The sequence below is a fragment of the Peromyscus maniculatus genome, chromosome 4 (assembly GCF_049852395.1).
Source record: "Peromyscus maniculatus bairdii isolate BWxNUB_F1_BW_parent chromosome 4, HU_Pman_BW_mat_3.1, whole genome shotgun sequence".
Classification (NCBI taxonomy): domain Eukaryota; kingdom Metazoa; phylum Chordata; class Mammalia; order Rodentia; family Cricetidae; genus Peromyscus; species Peromyscus maniculatus.
The window spans coordinates 137,267,002-137,286,712 of NC_134855.1; the positions used below are offsets into that span (position 1 = coordinate 137,267,002).

General features: G+C 46.6%; 1 protein-coding gene across 1 annotated transcript in view; it reads left to right on the forward strand.

Moving 5' to 3' along the window:
- Window positions 1–3,663: 3,663 nt before the first annotated feature.
- The window catches only part of Ctnnbl1 (catenin beta like 1), a 171,611-nt gene continuing 155,563 nt past the window's right edge, over window positions 3,664–19,711 (forward strand). Inside the window, exon 1 of the mRNA XM_042276680.2 lies at window positions 3,664–3,818. Coding sequence (XP_042132614.1) covers window positions 3,789–3,818 — 30 coding nt within the window. The 5' untranslated portion in view covers window positions 3,664–3,788. The remainder of the gene's footprint in view (window positions 3,819–19,711) is intronic.

The following is a 19,711-nucleotide window of genomic DNA, read 5'->3' on the forward strand; positions in this document are numbered from 1 at the left end:
AGATGAGATGTGGGAGTCAAGTGGAACTGCCTCAGAGGCCAAACAGGTGCCACCCAGAGAATGGCAACCTATACTTCACGCTTCTGCCAGGTGCAGTATGACATTGCTATTGTGAGGATCCAAGCAGATGCCACAGACCCTCTGGGGACCTGTAGTTATCGGAGTACCTGGGAATAGTGCCCTGGTGACACAATAGAGCAATGGTGATGGTGACAGGGGCCAGCCTCCCCTTCAAGTGCTTTAGCAGGTGACAATAAAGAACTGGAGCAGAGGGTCCCTGGAGAGGACTAAGCAGGTATATAGGGGACAGGTGCGCACATGGGAACAGTTCAGGTCTCCAGGAGCGCTGCGCTGAGGTTATCGTGCTGCTGCAGGCAAAAGCTTTGAGCCAGGAAATGTTAATTGACATCTGTGCAGGACAATGCACATGCTCGGGATGCCAGCCCTCGACAATAGTTTTTCTTTTTTGTACAAGATCCTCCCCCTCAACTACAATATATGTTCCTAGAAGGAAGAGACCTTGTTTTATACGGAGCTCTATGCTGGAGCTGGAGAGATGGCTCAGTGTGTAAAGCACTTGCCTCGAAAGCTTGATGACCTGAATTTGAACCTCCAAAGCCATGTAAAGCCAGGCTAGAGTTTTCCTGCCTTGCCCACAGTCAGGACAAATCTCTATCACCTGCCAGTCCCACAGCCGCTCAGACCCAACCAAGTAAACACAGAGACTTATATTGCTTACAAACTGTATGGCCGTGGCAGGCTTCTTGCTAACTGTGCTTATAGCTTAAATTAGTCCATTTCCATAAATCTATACCTTGCCATGTGGCTGGTGGCCTACCGGCATCTTCACATGCTGCTGGTCATGGCGGCGGCTGCAGTCAGTCCTTCTGCCTTCCTGTCCTTTTATTTCTCCTCTCTGTTAGTCCCGCCTATCCTTCCTGCCTAGCCACAGCCGATCAGGTTTTATTTATTGATCAATCAGAACAACTTGACATACAGACCATCCCCCAGCACAGCCAAGTGCAGACCATCTCAAACACCTGCACTCAGGCCCATGGTCCTAATCATCCTCTATACGGACCTGCTGGGTAACGCCACAAAGAACCCAAGAAGGGCTCCCACAGGACATACAGAACATCCCACAGCATACATCTGTAATCCTCATGCTCTGTGCTGAGATGGGAGGTGGAGACAACAGAATCTCCAGATGTTCATGGAGCAGCTAGTCTTGTCTGCACAGCAGCAAACAACCAAGAGACTGTCTCAAAGTGAAAGCTGAGCTTGTCCTCTGACCTCCACATGGGAGCCATGGCATATGCCCGCCCACACTTGCGTGTACATACATCTCTCCCCAACACAAGCACTCGTGAGCTTCATTCTGAGAGCCACGAGCTGTATCTAGCATTATGTGGGTTCTTACTAATTACTTGTTGATTATATTACTAAGTACCTGTTCTGTTATAGCTGAGGAAACTGTAACTTAGGGAGATGGGAAGTAATGTGGCCAGTCTAGCTGTGGCGGAACATTGGCTAGCCCGAGAGCTAAGAGTGTATCGGAAGGTTTTTAACAACTGGCTCTCTGGAAGAATGAGAGACAGCTGTGATTTGTAGCATGGCTTGATCTTCATGACACAGATACTCCAGAGTGGGTGTTTCCAGGCTGATGCAAATCTGCTGGAAAATTCTCTGAAAACGAACTCTCGGTTTTTGCTAGGCTGTCTATGGAAACTGACTGAAGCAAGGCACAACCTAGAATACAGTTCTGTTCATGGCCCAAAGGATTTGCTCTCACCGTTACTCTGCCCTGCCTCCCTTGAGGTCACAGTCTACACTTGTATGAATGGGAGGGGAAAGGCATGCAAACGAACTCTACTGAAAGCAGTTTGCACAGGCTGCCCTTTAAAAACAGAAAACATCCCTGTTTAAACCATCTCCCAGCTTCCCGATGTAGACAGCATAAAATCCATTCTTAAATGAAATCCAGTCCATTGTGAAACCTTCTCTACCATGCTTTAGGATACGAAGGTGAAGGTGCCATACTCAATCCCAACTTTCAGAGAGTCTGCAGTCCAGTTAGTGAGGCTGCCAGTAAGTAAAACATCAACCATGCAGTACAAAATGACAGACTGATCTGTGAGCAGTAGAGGAAGTGCGAGCAGAGAGGATGAGGAGGAGAGGATTTGGCAGTTTGAGTAATAACAATTTCCCTGTAGTTGGAGGCAGTTATGGGGGTTTTCAGGATAGAGTTCAAACTCCTTAACTCTTCAATAATGGGCAAATTCTTTCCCAGAAACCTTTTTTTTTTCCTTCTTTCGTCTTTTTGTTTTGTTTTGCTTTGTTTGTTTTTTGAGACAGGGTTTCCTCTGTGCAACAGTCCTGGCTGGCTGTCCTGGAACTTGCTTTATAGACCAGGCTGGCTTCAAACTCACAGAGATCCACCTGCCTCTGCCTCCCAAGTGTTGCGATTAAAGGTGGGTGCTACCACCGCCCGGCCTTTACTTTTTTTTTTTTTAATTAAAAATTTTCATTTATTTTACTTACCAACCACAGTTTCCTGTCTCCTCTCTCTTCCCACCCCCCCACACCTCCGGTCCATCTCCCCCATCCACTCCTCCTCCACAGAACCCTCTTCTATAAGAATGTGTGTGTGTGTGTGTGTGTGTGTGTGTGTGTGTGTGTGTGTGTGTGTATGTATGCATGTGTGCTTCTGGAGGCCAGAAGAGGGCATCAGATCTTCTAGAAATGGAGTTATAGGCAATTATGAGCTGTCCAGCATGGGTGCTGGGAACTAAACTATGGTCCTCTGGAGAGCAGTAAATGCTCCTAACCACTGAGTCATCTCTCCAGACCCCTATTAGCTCCTTTAAAACCACTTGGGTAGATAGGAGATCATCCATTTGCCATTGGGTCTTATGTAGACAAATACACAGAGGCTCAGAGGAAAATATGATATCAACAGTTTCTCAGCCAACAATAATCTATGGCCAGGCCATTATGTGAGCCAGCACTGTCCAGTGGAAGCATAATGGGAAGCCAAAATAAAACCGACATATGCAATTTCAGTGTATCTACTAAGCACATTTAACAAGTAAGAAGAACGTCAAATTCATTTCATAATATATCTCTTTTGGCCCAATAAGCTAAAAATGAAAGGAAGGAAGAAAGGAAGGAAGGAAGGAAGGAAGGAAGGAAGGAGAGAGAGAGAGAGAGAGAGAGAGAGAGAGAGAGAGAGAGAGAGAGAGAGAGAGAGAGAGAAGGAAAGAAAGAGAGAAAGAAACAAAGAAACAAAGAAAGAAAAAAAGAAAGGGTAACTAGTGCAAGTTTTGAAAATCTAGTGTGCATTTGATTCACACGTAACATCTCAGTCAGGACTAGCCACACTTCCAGCGCCCAGTAGCCACATGTGACTGTCTTATGGGTCAGTGCATTTCTTTATCATATTTCTTTATCTGGAAGCCTTGTAAGGGTAGGTACCATCAGCCCAGCATTTGCCCTGTACTTAGAGAACTGCCACAGCTTTAAATTCCTTCCCCTAAGTATCCGCCCCCTTTCCCGCCCCTTCAGGACCCAGGCGGAAGCAGCCGTCAAAACGCGGCTCGCTTTACGGCCGTACTTCCTTTTACGGCAGTGTGGCGGGCCCGCCGGCCTCGCGCTCTTTTACTCTATTGGTTCCGAGGCCCCTCTCCTGGCGCTTTACGGCAGTGTGGCAGGAAAAGCCTCTGAGCGGCCCGTGGTTCGGGAGTGAGTGGAGGTAACCAAGGTACCCTGTGCTGATTGGGTCTGGAGCCATGGACGTGGGCGAACTTTTAAGTTACCAGGTAGGTGAAGTTGGCAGGGCCGGAGGGCCCCTCATCCCCGCCGAGGTCGCAGGGCCGGAGTCCCGTCATCTCCCTTCCTCTCGGTCTTCGGCCCTCTCTTCACATGCTCCCCAGGGGTCTAGCCTGTCATTGCACTTCACTCCCCGAAGCCCTCGTGGACCCTTCCTGTCCCTGCCTTCTCCAGGCTTGAGCCCTTTCATCTCCCTTTCCCACCCGGCAGCCCGGTGCCCTTCCGCTCAGCTTTGGTCTCGTTTCTACCAATTCATAGGGCTTGAGGCAGTGGTGGAGAGCCCTGATTTTTCCTCAGGGTTGAGCCTCAGTTTCTCTGTCAGCTGCCGATGCAGCTTTGGATAAGTTTTTCCTCCGTCGCCGAGCCTCAGTTTGTTCATTTATTTATTTAAATCTATAAAATGGGTATATGTGAAAGGTCATTTGAAGGCGCAGAAACCTGTGCCCAAAGTTCCTACGGTCTTTTGCTTGTCTCACGAGGCTCCTTAGTAGTGTTGGAACCTGTGAACCATAATTAGTCTGAGTTAGGAAGTACTATAATTGTAAATCACACTGGATTTTAAAGACAGTATGAACAAAGTAGAATTTTATATTGATTATATGAGCCTTGGTCATTGTTCATATTGATTGAATGATCTTATTTCGGGTAGTGGGTGAAATAAAATACAATTTAAGCCAACCATACCCATTTGTGTTGACTTTTAAATGTGTAGCTACTAGTGATAGCTCCGCAGTTAAGAGTAGACAATGACATGCTGAGCCTGGGCTGCTGCTGCTGACACCTTTAATCTCAGTGCCTGAAAGTTGGGAGGCCGAGGCCGGGGAATCACTGTGAGTTCCAGGCTAGCCAGGGATACATAGGGAGGAGACCCTACTCTCCCCACAATAAGACCTGAATTTGCAGTCTCTTTTTTATTGCTGATTGTTGTAACCTTGGACAAAATACCTCATGGTACCTACCTCATTGTCTGTGAAGCTGTTAAGAAATTGTTAGACCAATGATGGTTATTTCCCTTAGCCAATATATAAAAGACTGGCTCCAGAGATGGAGACTCCAGTAATGAGAAAGAATTTGTAAGCAACCAGGAGATGTGAGGCCATAATATTCTTCTCTCTAAGACAATATAGCCGGAAGGTGGTGGTGCCTTCCTTTAATCCCAGCACTCAGGAGGCAGAGGCAGGAGGATCTCTGAATTCGAGACAGAGTGAGTTCCAAGATAGCCAAGGCTACACAGAGAAAGAAACCCTGTCTTTTAAAACCCAAAAAAGAAAAGAAAAGACAGTATAGTTAATGATGGAACAAGAACAGTTGTAGGCCAAGTCTCCGATGAGTGTTTACTTGGTAGTTATGGGCTAGCTAGTCCAGTCCATTGACTCAGATCTGGAGTGGTACTGTCAGAAAAGGACCATTCTTTGGTTACAGCTATTTATTGAACATCTACTGTGTACAAGGTACTGAGTCCACTGAGCATGTAATGTGGTGTAAATAAGACAAGACTTTTATTTTATTTTATTTTTTGTTTTTCGAGACAGGGTTTCTCTGTGTAGCTTTGCGCCTTTCCTGGAACTCACTCTGTAGACCAGGCTGGCCTCGAACTCACAGAGATCCACCTGGCTCTGCCTCCCGAGTGCTGGGATTAAAGGCGTTGCACCACCACCGCCCGGCTAGAGAAGAGTTTTACTTTTGTGTAAAGGGCAGATATGGTGGGGAGTCACCAGAGAATAATCGAGAAAGTAAACAAGAAATTCAGATTGCTGGTAGTGGTGTGAAGGGAATATAGCAGAGTCTGCAGTGGAAATGTGAGCATGGTTTGGGGGCAGCCGGGCATATGACTGTTGGACACAGAGAGTGTGGTCCAGATGCACCAAGCTCTTCCATATGTGTAAAGGACACACTGGGTTTCAAAGCTTTATCATGGAAAAAAGAAAATGAAGTATCTTAATTTTTATGTAGATTACATTTAATGTATTGGATTAAGGAAAATAGGTTATTAAACTTAAATTTTGTGCCTACTTCAAAACTTAAGCTTATATGTGAAGTTTTTTTTTTTTTTTGTGTGTGTGTGTATGTGTGTGTGTGACTTTTCATTCTATTTCTATTGGACAACACTGTTGTAAATAACCCCTTCCAGGGCCTCCATAGACTGAGTGGTCAGGGAAGGGGTCCGATGAACCAGCATTAGTGCTCTGAAGGTTGAGAAGGAGCCAGTCATGTGATAGGGCAGAATATTGAAGGCAGGAGCAGGGGCTATGGGCACAGGCTGCAGGCCCGTCAGGTGAGCAGAGAAGAGCCGTGTGGCCAGGACTTGGTGAGTGAGCAGACCCAGAAGGTGATAAAGCTGGAGATGTCGGTAGACGACAGCCTTTGTAGGACTTCCTATAGGCCAGGAGAAAGCCTTTGCATTTTGAGAGGTGATACCAAGAACTCTGGTCTGATAGACTTAGCTGAAGTCACAGGCCAAGGTGATGACTGACAGGCCAAGGCAGTGGCCGATGTGTCAACAGACTCTTGGTCTTGTATTTGCTGCTCTGTTCCTTTTTAGCAGGGTCTACTTCCATTCCTATCTGTGAAGACAGTGGTGCTTGGAGTTTAGTTTATAATCAAACACTCCCATCCTCCTGTGGGAAATCTTGAGGACCAGATGAGCTTGTGGAAGTGAAAGGCCTTTGAAGACAGTGATAGCCTAACATGAAATAATTATTTAAACCTGCATCCTCACTCAATGCACACAACAGCCCTATGAGGATTTTCTTTTTTCCTTCCTTTTTTTTTTGAGTCAGAGTCTTATGTAGACCGAGCTGTCCTCAAACTCACTATGTTGTCAGAGATGACCTTGAATTTCTGACCCTCCTGTCTCACCTCCCAAATGCTGGGAATATAGGTGTGCACCACCACACCTGGTTTATGGTATGCTGTGGACAGAACCAGGGTTTCTCAAATGCTTGGCAAGCACTCTACCAACTGAGTGAAGTGCAATTCTAATTAGTCTTAAAAATAAAAACCCAGAGTCAGATATCGAGGGTGAAAGTTGAAAGATCAGAGAAGAGGAGCAGCAGCCACTAGAAACTTCTTACCGCTACAAATCCTCAGACCAAATTGTGGGGGAGGGTCCTCTCTTCACCTGCCTTATGGATTAAAGGTGTGAGCCTCTCAGTGCTGGGATTAAAGGTGTGTGCCACCACTGCCCGGCCTCTATGTTTACCTGGTGGCTAGCTCCGCCCTCTGATCTCTAGGCAAGCTTTATTTGTCAGAACATAAACAAAATATCATACAACAACTGAGCTCTATCCCTAGCCAGGGAGGAAATCCCCCTCGCCCCCACAGAGACTTACTATGTAATCCTGGCTGGCTTGTAGACCAGGCTACCCTCAAACTTACAAAGATCTGCCTGTTGCTTGCCTTTGCTTCTGCCTCCGGAGTGCTATGATTAAAGGCTTGCATGATCACACTCAGCATGAGGAACTGTTTTAATCCCCATGTTTTAGTGGAGGAAACTGAGACCTAACTGAAGGTGTCTGGCTAGTACTTAGGCTGTTCTGTTTTGTAGCTGGAGCTCCTGACCACTGTGCTGGTCTGTCTGTCTGTCTGTCTGTCTGTGTGTGTGCCAGAGACAGAACTAAGGTGCTTGCAGATGTGTTGTCAGGTGTAATTCTCAGCACATCCTCCAAATGTAGATGGTGTGACTATTTCACGGAATGGGAGACTGAAGCTAGGGAGGCAGCTTCCCAGTCTGTTCAGCTCAAATAGCCAGTCAGCAGCAGAGCCAGCACTGAATGCCCAAGCATGTGTTCCCTTTTGTTTCAGGTTAGAAAGCTTTCAGTTGGTGTCTTATTTATGCACGCATAGAAGAAAGCATAATCATAAGCATTGTTGCTCATAGTCAACAGTGGCAAAGCCGACTTCAGCTGAGCACTGGAGCTCCTGTGTGGGAACAGAAGGGAGCCAAGCTGTCTGATTGGAGCATTCCATGGTCTGAGACTTGAGGTTTTGCGTTTCTAGCCAGATAGCAGGTGATGCTAAAGCTGGTGCTAAGGGACTGACAGGAAGGCACCCTGGTCTAGAATTCTGAGTTCAGTGCTCAGGGACTGCACAGGAAGGCACCCTGGTCTAGAATTCTGAGTTCAGTGCTCAGGGACTGCACAGGAAGGCACCCTGGTCTAGAATTCCGAGTTCAGTGCTCAGGGACTGCACAGGAAGGCACCCTGGTCTAGAATTCCGTCCCTCACTTCTCATGGGCACTGGTTTGCAGAGTTCTCAGCTCTGCCACTCAAAATTGAGAGCAAATCACTTAATCTCTCTGAGCCTCAGTTTCCTTCTATGCGTAATGAGGGGATTAAGTATGACTTTCTCTGAGGTCCCTAGTAGCTTTAAAATTCGGTGATACTAATTCTTTAGGCTGAGGGCTCCAGAGAGTCCAGTGGATAAGAAAGCCTGGTGTCGTGGAAGAAGTTGGGGCTGGAGACCTGGGAGATCTGGCTGTTAATCCAGCCTTTATCAGCACTTATCTGGGTGACTCAGGACAAGTCACTTTCTTTCTTTGCACATCATTTTTCTTGTCAGTTGTCAAATGAGGAGGTCAGGCTGTACAACTTCTGGTTCTTCCCATTCCTAAAACTCAGGGTCTAAGGTGAGCAAGAAAAAGTATCACACAGTGACAAGAAATGTTTATTAAAACTTTAACATTTTTTGCATGCTTATTAAATTTTATATTTGGGGCAAGTCAGTGGGAAGATTGCAATTTTCTGCTGAGATTGGTTCTTCTAGTAATAGGCAGGAGAGCGCCTCAGTGTATGCCTTATATCCTTGACAGATGTTAACAATTCATTTGAGAAGACAGGAGAATTACAATGTGGACAGGAGGTGGTGGAAAAAGTCTTAAGGAGGAAACCAGTTATGTTCCCAATATGGAAATGTACTTTTTTGATGCCTTCAGGCTTAGACATCTCATCAAGAAGTGTGCCCAGCAGTTGCTCTGCTGAGAAGTTTCTGCCGCATAGGCGCAGATCTAAACTCCAGGGCACTCTCATTAATACTCATTCCACAGATGTCTGGAAAAAGTTCTTACCTCTGAAGTTTTGCAATAAAGAATTCTCATTTAGTTCAGATTGGCTTGGTGGGAATGACTGGCTTTGTACCACCAGAGAATTCTCTTTGAGGCAGATTGGGGTCAGGGACCCTTGGCTTGGGGGATGTTGCAGACACCCACTCCTCCTTTCATATGCAGGTAATAGCAGCATTTTCTGGGATTGGAGGGGCTTCTAGCAATCTCTAATTTTGCCCTTCTCCAATTTCTTACTCTTGAAATAAAATTTAATGATAATAAGCTGTCAGTATGAAAGAATTTGAGGAGAGAAGAACTATTACCTAATCCAATGAATATTTTTTGTTTCCACAGTCATACGTATTTTGCATGACTGTAACTATTGTGTATGTACCATTTCATGTTCTTTTTTAAATTAAACATGTATTTTTTTTTATATAACTTTCATGTTACTCTTTAACATATGTGGGCTTTTTGTTTGAGTAATAGACCATTTTCCCCTAAGTTGTTTCTCTGCAATTGGATATTTAGGTAGCATCCAGGTTTTTCTTCTTGGAGGTAATATTGTGAGGAGGTTCTTTGTTCATGTGACATTTCCCCCTTCCCACTTGTATTCATAATTACTTGGTGCTATCTCCTGAGCTAAGGGTTGCATGTGTTAAAATCACTGAGACCTGCTCCTGGTTCCTGAAGAACTGATGATGTGAGAAGTGAAGTGGGCATTTAAACACCTCACTGTGTGAGTGTAAGTATCCCAGGACCGTAGTGCGAGGAACACTCAGATAACCTTGGAGTGGGGCTGGATTGGAGGGTGTGGGTTCGGCTTGGTCATTGAAAAAAGGGTGGTGTTGGAATCCCAACCCTTGATGGAGGAGTTCTGTGGGTGACAGAGGACTCTGGGAAGAGTCAGTTGCCAACTGTTAGGAGCTGAGTTGTGTGCGCGATGGGTGTTCAGGGTTTCGGGGAGTGGCCAGAGGAGACAACATGTGGAGCCACTCCCTCGTTCAGCACTGTGCACTCAAGTTGAACACCTTCTGATTTACGTTTCTGCCATTTATCTAGTAGGCGCATTGTGTGCTAGTTCAAGGTTACTTGAATGAGTCTATTTTTCTTGTACATGCTTGTCATTTGTATTTCTTGCTACCTGCTTTTCCCCTTCTAAGATAGGAATTGGAGTGTGTAGTTGAGCCTTTTCAGTTGGTTGTTGTTGTTGTTGTTGTTGTTGTTGTTGTTGTATGTGTAAGATACACTATTGGGAGCCTGGGCACTTTTGTTCAGAATGCCCCCTTCGTCTTTGTGGCAGCTCGCGTTGTTTTAACCCTGGGAATATTATTCTGATCATACTGAAGGAGGCTGCTTTTTGCATGACAGCTTCGTGCGTTTCCAAGTTAATCTTGTTAGCAAGGTGCCTATAAATAACAGGAAAAGAGCTAGTTCTATTGATGTTCTCATTTGTTTTATCTCTTGATGTTTTTCTCCCCTTACGTTCATTTCTTCCCACCATAGCTTCCTCATCTGTCTCTCCTCCAGCTCATTCTTCTCACAGAATACCCGGTATGTTCCTGTGCCTCCTGTAAACTCAGGGGACGGAGCCAGCATCTAGCAGCATGTCTTGACCGTCCTCAGTGCCAAGTAATGGTTGTTCGGGAATGGCATATGTATTCATTTTCTTATCGCTGAGATCAAATACCTGACAAGGAGCAACCAAAGGGTGGGAAGGTTTGTTTGGGCTCACAGCTTTAGGGATACAATGTGTTACTTTTCTGTTGCTGTGATCCATACCCTGACAAAAAGCAACTTAGGGGAGAAATGGCTTATTTGGGCTCACAGTTCCAGAGGGATGGAGTCCTTCATTGTGGGGAAGGGAGGGATGGGAGCGGAAGCATGAAGTTGCTCCCTCAGTCAGGAAGCAGAGATATCACATTTCATGTGCACATATGCACACAGAAAGCAGAGAGATTGAACAGGAAGTGAGGACAGGCTATAAAACCTCAATGCCCACCCTTAGTGATGCACTTCCTCCAGCAAGGCTCTACCTTCTAAAGATTTCATAACCTTCCCAAACAGCAGTACCAGCTGGGGATCCAGTGTTTAGATCCATGAGCTATGGAGGACATAGCACATCACTGTCATTCCATTGTGGTGTGGGGAAGGCATGGCAGCAGGAATGTGAGGTGGCTGGTCACATTGCATCCACAGTCAGGAAGTGGAGAGATGAATGCTGGGGCTTAGCTTGAATTTTCTTTTTCATCCAGTTCTGGACCCCAGCCAGTGGGCTGGCTGGTCTTGCTCATATTCTGGGTGCGTCTTCTGCACCCACAGGGTGCACAGACTTACATGCAGGGAAAACAGCCAAACACAAAATAACTAATTAAAGAAATTTTAAGAGAAAAACTACTGAGAAGGTGAAGTAGCAAGTTCACATCAAAGGTGAAAACAAGAGCACACATGCCAGCCAGCAAACAAGGCAGTAGAGCCTAAGCTTCCAAAAAGAAGGCAACCCCACAACATACGTAATGCAGTGCTGGTCCTTCAGTCCAGGTCCATGACGGATTAAAATTTTTGGGAAACTCCCTCGTAGACACACCCGGAGGTGTGTTTCCATGTTGGTTCTAAAGATTTATTTATTTGTATTTTGTATGTATGAGTGTTTGCATGCATGCAGGTCTATGCACTATATGCATGCTTTGTGGCCTCAGAGACCAGAAGGGCATTAGATTGCCTGGAACCCAGAGTTACAGGTGCTTGTGAACTGCCAAGTGGGTGCTGGGAAGCCTAGGTCCTCTGGAAGAACAAGCACTGAGCCATCTTTCTAGCCCCTCCAGGAAGGCTAGTCAAGGTGTCAGTGCAAATGAACCGTCATGGACCTGGACTGAAGGACCAGCACTGCATTACGTATGTTGTGGGGTTGCCTTCTTTTTGGAAGCTTAGGCTCTACTGCCTTGTTTGCTGGCTGGCATGTGTGCTCTTGTTTTCACCTTTGATGTGAACTTGCTACTTCACCTTCTCAGTAGTTTTTCTCTTAAAATTTTTTTAATTAGTTATTTTGTGTTTGGCTGTTTTCCCTGCATGTAAGTCTGTGCACCCTGTGGGTGCAGTGCCCTCCATGACCAGAAGAGGGCATCAGATTCCCTGGGATTAGAATTACATACAGTTGTGCGCCTCCATGTGGGTGCTGGGAATTAGATCCGCCAGAAGAGCAACAGTCTTTCGTTCTAGTCTCTAATATACCTCTTAAAAATTAAAAAAAAAAGTGTGTTTGACTGAGTGTGTGTGTGTGTGTGTGTGTGTGTGTGTGTGTGTACTTGTAACTCAAATGTCAGACTTAATTCAGGTGTTGCCAGCTCTCACTAATGTTCCATGTTTTAGTCCAGTTTTGTGTGGGCTCCTGCATTTCATTTAATTGTCATAGTTTCTTAGTTTTCCTTTGTAATTTTGAAGAATACTGGTTTTATTTTACTTACTTATTTATTTAGGTTTTTCGAGATAGGATTTCTCTGTGTAGCCCTGGCTGTCCTGGAACTCACTCTTTAGACCAGGCTGGCCTGGAACTCAGAGACCCACCTGCCTCTGCCTCCCGAGAGCTGGGATTAAAGGGGTGGTGTGTTACCACTGCCTAGAGAAGAGTACTGGTTTTAAAAACCTACATTGTTGAAGAATGCCTATGCCCTCTTCTGCCAGTGATTTCTTGGGCCTCACTGTTGGTATCTTTATTTTTACTAGAGTGTGACTGTAATCCCCTTCTTGTCCTTTCAGAAAAACTTATCCATTTTTTTCCTTCATCCTTTATGTGTAGCTAGCTACCTGTCAGCCCAGGAGCCCTGATTGACATTTCTTGTGTCTACCGAGCTTCTGGCCAGATGTTCGGCTATCACACAATTCTCTGCTTTCTCCTCTGCCCTCCCATGCCCAACTTTGCATTTTAGTCAGGGCTGCCAACTGTTCAGCTGACTTGAAAGAAGCCTTGGGGCCCTTTCTCAAAGATGAAAGGGCTGGGAGATGAAAGATTCTTTCCCCCTGGACCATGCAATCTTGTGAGCCAACTCACTTCAGTAGCCAATAAAGCATAAGCATGTGTGAGCGACTGACTCACAGGCTGGGTAGGAAGAGGCCCTGTCCCAGTTAAAGCTTGAGGAGTTTGCACTCTAGTGGGAGCTCCCAAGGCTTGAGCTCCCAGTGCTGAGTGTCAGTGCTGCCACACAGGTGTCAGCAGGATGAGCCAGACACGCCCACTGGTGGGAAAGAGAAGGCCTCCCAGAGGAGGAGGGCCGTGTCTTCAAGAGCCTTCTTTCTAGCCTTCCTGCTCCAACTACCGCCACCTAGCTATGGCCTTGCATGGTCTTACCACACAGGTGGCTTCCTAGGCAGGCTTGCTTTGATCATATGGTGCTATTGCCATGTAGATGAGGGTCCATTTCCTCTGTATGCTGACAGAATGCTCTTCTCCAGGCATAGAGGTCATACAGCGATGGACCCAGGCCCCCCTACTTCAGAAAGATCTGTTGATGTAGGTCATATTGAACGGCCTTCTTGATTTGGGGGTGAAATCGGGGAACACAGTATCTTCCTGTACTCTCAGTAGGTGTCACTGCTTCCGTTGGAGGACTGAATGTATACGGTTGAACACGATAGAGACGTTTTCCTACATAAAAATGACTGCATCAGAGAATGCGATGGTTCAAAATAGCTTGTCAGCACTGTGGGAGGAAGAACTGGAAGCCTGTGAAGTGTCTTTAATGTTTAGCATGGCAGATGAATGCAGACTGTGGGTCAGATGGCCTGCATTTGAACCCCAGTCCTGCTGAGTGCTAGCTGTGTGACCTTGGGCCAGTTAATTAACCTCTGTAAGCCTTGGTTTTTATCTTTCAGATGGAGATCATCTAACAGTATCTATCTGTAGCCCACCATTCTTAGAAATATTCTCATGCTACCTTTATAATCTTTTATTCTTTTTCTTTTTTTTTTTTTTTTTTTTTTTTACATCCCAGGTCTCAACACATAGCCCTGACTGGCTTGGAACTTTCTATGTAGACCAGGCTGTCCTGGAATTCAGAGATTCCCTGCCTCTGCTTACTGGGTGCTAGGATTAAAGGCGTGTGCCACCATGCCTGGCTATCATCTCTATATTTTGTAAATTACAGGATTAAATGAGGCAGTGTGGGTGGTATAGTTCCTAGTAAATGGTAGCTGTTGATTTTTATTATTGACATTCCAAACAAACATGCTACAGGGAAACAAAAGTTTGTCTTGAATTTTGCAGAGCTGCCTCAGTATTCCCAAGATCTTTGGTCCCTTGGAGATTAAGGTTTAGAATTAAATGAAGTGAAATGAGAACAGTTTGTCACCCACACATGCCACACTGCAGCATATTCTCAGCAGGCTAGAGCACAGTCCTACTCTACCACAGTTAGCAGTCACCGATAGCAAGAATTATGCCTCCAACACGGCCGTTTGTTCCCCAGGTCTCCTTCAAGGCACTGAGAAATCACAGTTTCTGCCCAGCAGGTAGCAGGAATCTCACAAATCACCCTTTTCCCTACCCCAGTCATCCTGAGGGAAGTGGGTGGTTTTGAGCTGAGTCTGTGTAGCTGGAGAGAAACTGGAATTAGGAGATGGAGCCTGGATTCTGAGTCTTCTTTTACTGTCTTCTGAATCAGCCATTGGCTCTTGTAGTCTTTCATTTGAATTGTTCAGAGCCATTTTCTTTTCCAGAGTGCCTGCTCTGAAAGTGCAAATCTTAGGATCTCAACTCCATTGCAGGTTGGCAAATAAAAACAACTGGTTAACCTTGTCCTGAGGTTACTGAATGAGCTAGGGAGACTTCCATTTTTGTTGTTGTTTGTTTGTTTTCCAGACAGTTTCTCTATGAAACAGTCCTAGCTGTCCTGGAACTCACTCTGTAGACCAGGCTGGCCTCGAACTCACAGAGATCCGCCTGCCTCTACCTGGGAATAAAGGCCTGCACCACCACCACCCGGCCCCATTTTTGTTTTTGGATGTGTGTATAGCTGGGTGCAGATGTGTGTGCTTTGGTGTATGTGTGTGGTGCATGTGTGATAGAGTACAGGAGTCAGTGTTGGGTGCCTTCTTCAATCACTTTCCACTTTTTGAGACAAGATCTCACACCGAAGCTTGCCGATTTGGCTTATTGGCTGACCAGTGAGCCCAGAGATCTAACAGTGTCCACCTCCCCAGTGTTGAGATTGTAAGCCACTGTGCCTGGAACTCAGGCCCTCATGTTTTGTTGTTGTTTGTTTGTTTTTTAGACATAGTCTGGCTGTGTAGCTCATGTTGGCTGGGAACTCATGATCCTCCTGCTTCAGCCTCCCATATGCTAGGATTACAGGTGTTACTACCATACTCAGCAAAGTATTAGCCTTGTGTGAGGACATCATCTACCTCAGTCCTTGGACTTTTCTTTAGCCTTGCAATGTACAGAGTCACTAGCTGCCCCCAAAAGGATCTGAAACGGAGCAAAATGCCTTGCATTCCAAAAGCAGATATGATTGATTATTTAACAAGTCGCTTGATGTCATCCACATGCTTATTGTGTTAATTTCCAGAATTGGGAAGTGATTAGAGTTCTTCCCAGTGGGGATTTTTGTTAGACGTAAACTGACCATTCCTTTGTATCTGAGCTGTGAGATGTATGTTTGCTTTGGGCTGTTTTCTTTGCAGCTCTGGGTTTACTAGTCTCTCTGCACATGGAGCGTCAGTGGAATCTCAGATTAACGATGAGAGAAACTTTTGAGCATTTTGAGGTCACATAATGGCTCAGTTAGCTGAAACAGGGGTGCAGCTGTTGGTCAGGGGAAAATAGACCTACCACAGATCCAGCAGAACACTGGAGCTCAGCGATAAAAGGGCGAGAAACAACATTACTATTGATTATGTGGGGTGGCTGCTGAAAGAAGCCCGTAATGAGGTTTAGAAGGTGGAGCAGGTTGTATTGAATTGTACCGACTCCCACTTGCCTGCTGTCTTTGGAGAGTGTGCTGCAGGTTCTTCATAAAGAGATTTTCCAGATTTCAGAGGCCTTAAGTGAGGTGGGAGTGCTGAGCAAGGAGCCCGGAGCTTCTCTGTTGCATCTGCCTCCTCTTATAGGGCTGGAGCCCTGATGGGAAAGGACCTTGCCTTAGGACCCAACTACTGGCTGACAGGATGGGGTTGGAGCAGAGCTTTGTCCATGATCACGCCTCCTGCCTTTTCCATCATTTTAATGGAGATCTCTCTGAACACTCAAAGCATATATGTTTCCACCTTTTCCAGGAGGCTGCACTGTGCACTCAGGGCCATCGTTATGAGTGCATGCTAACTGTGCAGGTTTTCTCCTGGCCTGTGCAGATCTTTGACTGCTGCGTGGTGGCATGGAGGGGGTTTGGGAACTGGTGCCCACTTTCCACAGCTGTTCACTCTTCTCCGTGATGTCTGCTGTCATTCCTTAGTGTTAGTGTATAATAGATTTCTATCTAACCTCTGAGGCCTTTTGGTTCTTTCTCTTAATGGTGTCAGGGAAAACTGTGCTTGTTGGATGAAGTTTATTATTCTTGGTAGAACTCTTCCAGAAGACATTGGGGTCTGTAAGATTCTAGAACTCATTCATGACTTGTTTTTATTTCCTTAGTCAATTTCTTTTTGCCCACCACTGACATCTTGGGCACTAGAGAATGTCTGATCAACAGGGCTTCCTCTGGCTGCTTGCCTTTTTGGAGGGGAGTTATTCATTTAGCTCTCTGACTGTTGTGGTTATCTTTTCTTTAAAATTATTATATTTTTTTATATGTATGAGTGTTTTGCGTACATGTCTGTATACTACATGTGTGCCTGGTGTTCCAGGAGGTCAGAAGAGGGCATCAGATCCCCTAGAATCAGAGTTGTGGATAGTTTTGAGCTTCTGTGTGACTGCTAGGAACTGAACCTGGGTCCTCCCTAAATGCTCTTAACCTTTGAGCCGTTGCTTAGCCCCAATTGCCTTCTAGTCAGCATACACATTCAGATTCACACACCCAGAACCCCCTGAAAGCTAGATGGAAGCCGACGTCAGAGACTCAGATGCCCGTTCCTGGCTTCTTTGTGCCTTCCTTGTACTGTGGCTGTCTGGTATCCCTCCTCCTCCCCTTTACACTCCTGGGTACACAATGCCTTTTTCAGACATGGTCTGCATGTGTGCTGTCTGGTTCCCAGCATCAAGAACTATGTATGAATGGGCCACCTCAGATGTTATATCCTTCTCTGTCTGGACCTTCAAGACCCATGTTTTGGCCACAGCCCGTTAGTGGTCACCATGTCCAGGCCACCTTCTGTGAGAGGATGGTTTGGGTAAAGCCCACCCAGGAACCCCTCAGTTCTTCTAGTTCTTAGACAGTCTGCAAGTTCTCCATTTTGGCTCTGTCTCCCTTTGTTATTGTTTCCTAGCCATTTACTAGGGGTTGGCAAGGAGAGAGGGTGCTGTTTCCTACAGGGCACCATGGCATATGCTCAGAGTCGGGCTGAGAGCCAATCCAGATTTTCAGGGGTTAGGAAATTTTATGTGGATTAGTGGTCCATATTGAACCTTTGTTCTTTAATTGTTCTACACATTTATTAAATGCCAACTACATGCAAAGTATTACACTAGGCTCTGGTCAAATCCCCTGTCTGTATGGTGCTTACATCCAGTAGGGCGAGACAGAAGAAGTAAATAAGAGTATGCAAACAGACTACTGGACAGAAGATGATTCAGATGTGCCGTGAAGAGAAAACATGGCCAGTGTAACTGTAGCACTGATTGCTATTTACTTGAGAAGGTTCTAGAGGGCCTCTTGAGGAGATGGGGTTTCAGTTGAGATCTAAATGATGAGAAAGTCTGAAGAACTGTGAGCAGCAGTGTAGGTGAGGGAGCAGCCAACACACAGGCCCCAAGGTGGGAGCAAGCTTGTCTCGTTTGGTGTGTGTGTGAAATGAGGACTGAGGTCAGCCTGGAGAAGAGAGAAACTCAACACTGGGATTTTCTTCTCAGTGTAGTGGGAAGTCATTAGGGCTCTGAAGCTGTGGAGTGGCACAGTCAGGCTTGGTTGTGGGGCCCTGGAGAGTCTGTCTGGCCAGCGTGACTGTTGAAGGGGTACAGACTCCACCTTTGTGCTGTGAGGCCACAGCTGACGCCATGTTCTCCCTTGGATAATTGCTTTCCCGCCTCTGTTATTTCCCCGCACATTTCATCTGTGCTGTGACCTAATCAAGAAGCAGCTCTCTCCTAGTGCCAGGGTTGGCACAGAGAGTGTGGGCAGAGGGCCCTTTATTGAGGAGTAGCCTGGCCTGAGAGAATTGAGAAAGCAGCCCTGGCAGGCCCCAGGACCGGACAGCTGCCCCACAGCACCTGTGCTTTGCAGGAAGCTTTGGAACCGTGAACCCTGCGCGCCTGCAGAACAGCTGCAGATGGCCGGGGCTGCTGATTAAATGTCGCTGCTGATCTGCCCAGATCTGCTGCCCTCCCTCCAAGCCTGCTTTCACGCCGCAGTGGGTAATTAGGGGCATGGCCATTCCTAGGACTCCCAGCACATCATTTGCAGCTGGCTTAGGGGGGACATTTCAGTTTCTACCAGTTGTGTAAGTGACTGCAGTGGGCAGTGTCCACAGATGGCTGCTTCTTGTTTTCAAATAAAAAAACCAAAAACAAACAAACAAACAAACAAAAAAAACCCAAAAGGACTGTCCCTAAGGAAAGGGAATAATTGCCTGCCTCTGCTGCCTCCGCTGTTCTCCTGTGGGAATTCCGCCATCAGACTTGTCAGGGTTGCTTGGCAGGGACTTTTCCCCCTGAGTTAGCACAGAGATCTGAATGGGCAGAGATAACGCAAATTAGCGAAGATAGAAGCCTATCTGCAGAGGAGCAGACTTCCTTCTGACCAGAGGTGCTCTTGCTGGGCACCACCCTGATTCTCCATGCTTCTCAGTCCTGATGACAAGAAGTGAAAAGAACTGACTTGGCGCCGCCTGAGGCGGGCAGTTGGGCAAGGCGGTGGAGTCTGAGAGGGCCTCACGCCGCTCGGCTTGCCTGGTGAATGAGGTACGGGGATCTCACCTTGCCAGCTTTTCACTGGGCCTCTCTGCCTCACCCAGCATAATGAACTGGAGAGCCACAGTTCATGGTTCACCTGCATTTTTCTTCCGTTAGATTTCTTCCATCCTCTCAGATCTGGCAAGGACACAGAAGACTCAGAGGGGAAGGAGAGATGGCATCTGCCTCTGGCTGACATGACTTGTGCCATGGTCGCATGGGGATTCCATAATGAAGATTGCAAATCACTTGCCTTCCTCTTGGAGCCTGCCCCATAATTAGAAGATTAAACATTTTGTTTAAATTAGTAATTTCCCCTCCCTCCTCCCAGGGCTTCAAGCTATCCTTCCAGCAGCGCGGAGACCCTCCGCAGCAGCGCGGAGACCCTCCGCAGCAGCGCGGAGACCCTCCGCAGCAGCGCGGAGACCCTCCGCAGCAGCGCGGAGACCCTCCGCAGCAGCGCGGAGACCGGTTAGCTGCCTGGCACTGGCCTTTGTGTTGCAGCTCTGATTGTCGGCAGAAGGTTGAGGAAGTCTTATTTTAATTCAAAAAGCGATTTTCTTTTTCCTTGCTTCACCTTGTGTGGAGCAGAGGCCCTTCTCCCCTTGTGAACTTGGTGATGGCTGAGTGCGGTGAATGTGACTCTTCTCAGGAGTGTGACACTGAGCCCAGCTGGGTAACAACAGGGCCGGGGTATGTGCAGCTGGGCCTCAGGTCTCGCCTCTGCAGCAGGGCCTCAGGTCTCACCTCTGCAGCAGCAGCAGCAGCAGCAGCAGCTTGCCCTTCAGCTGGCAGGTTGTCTTTGT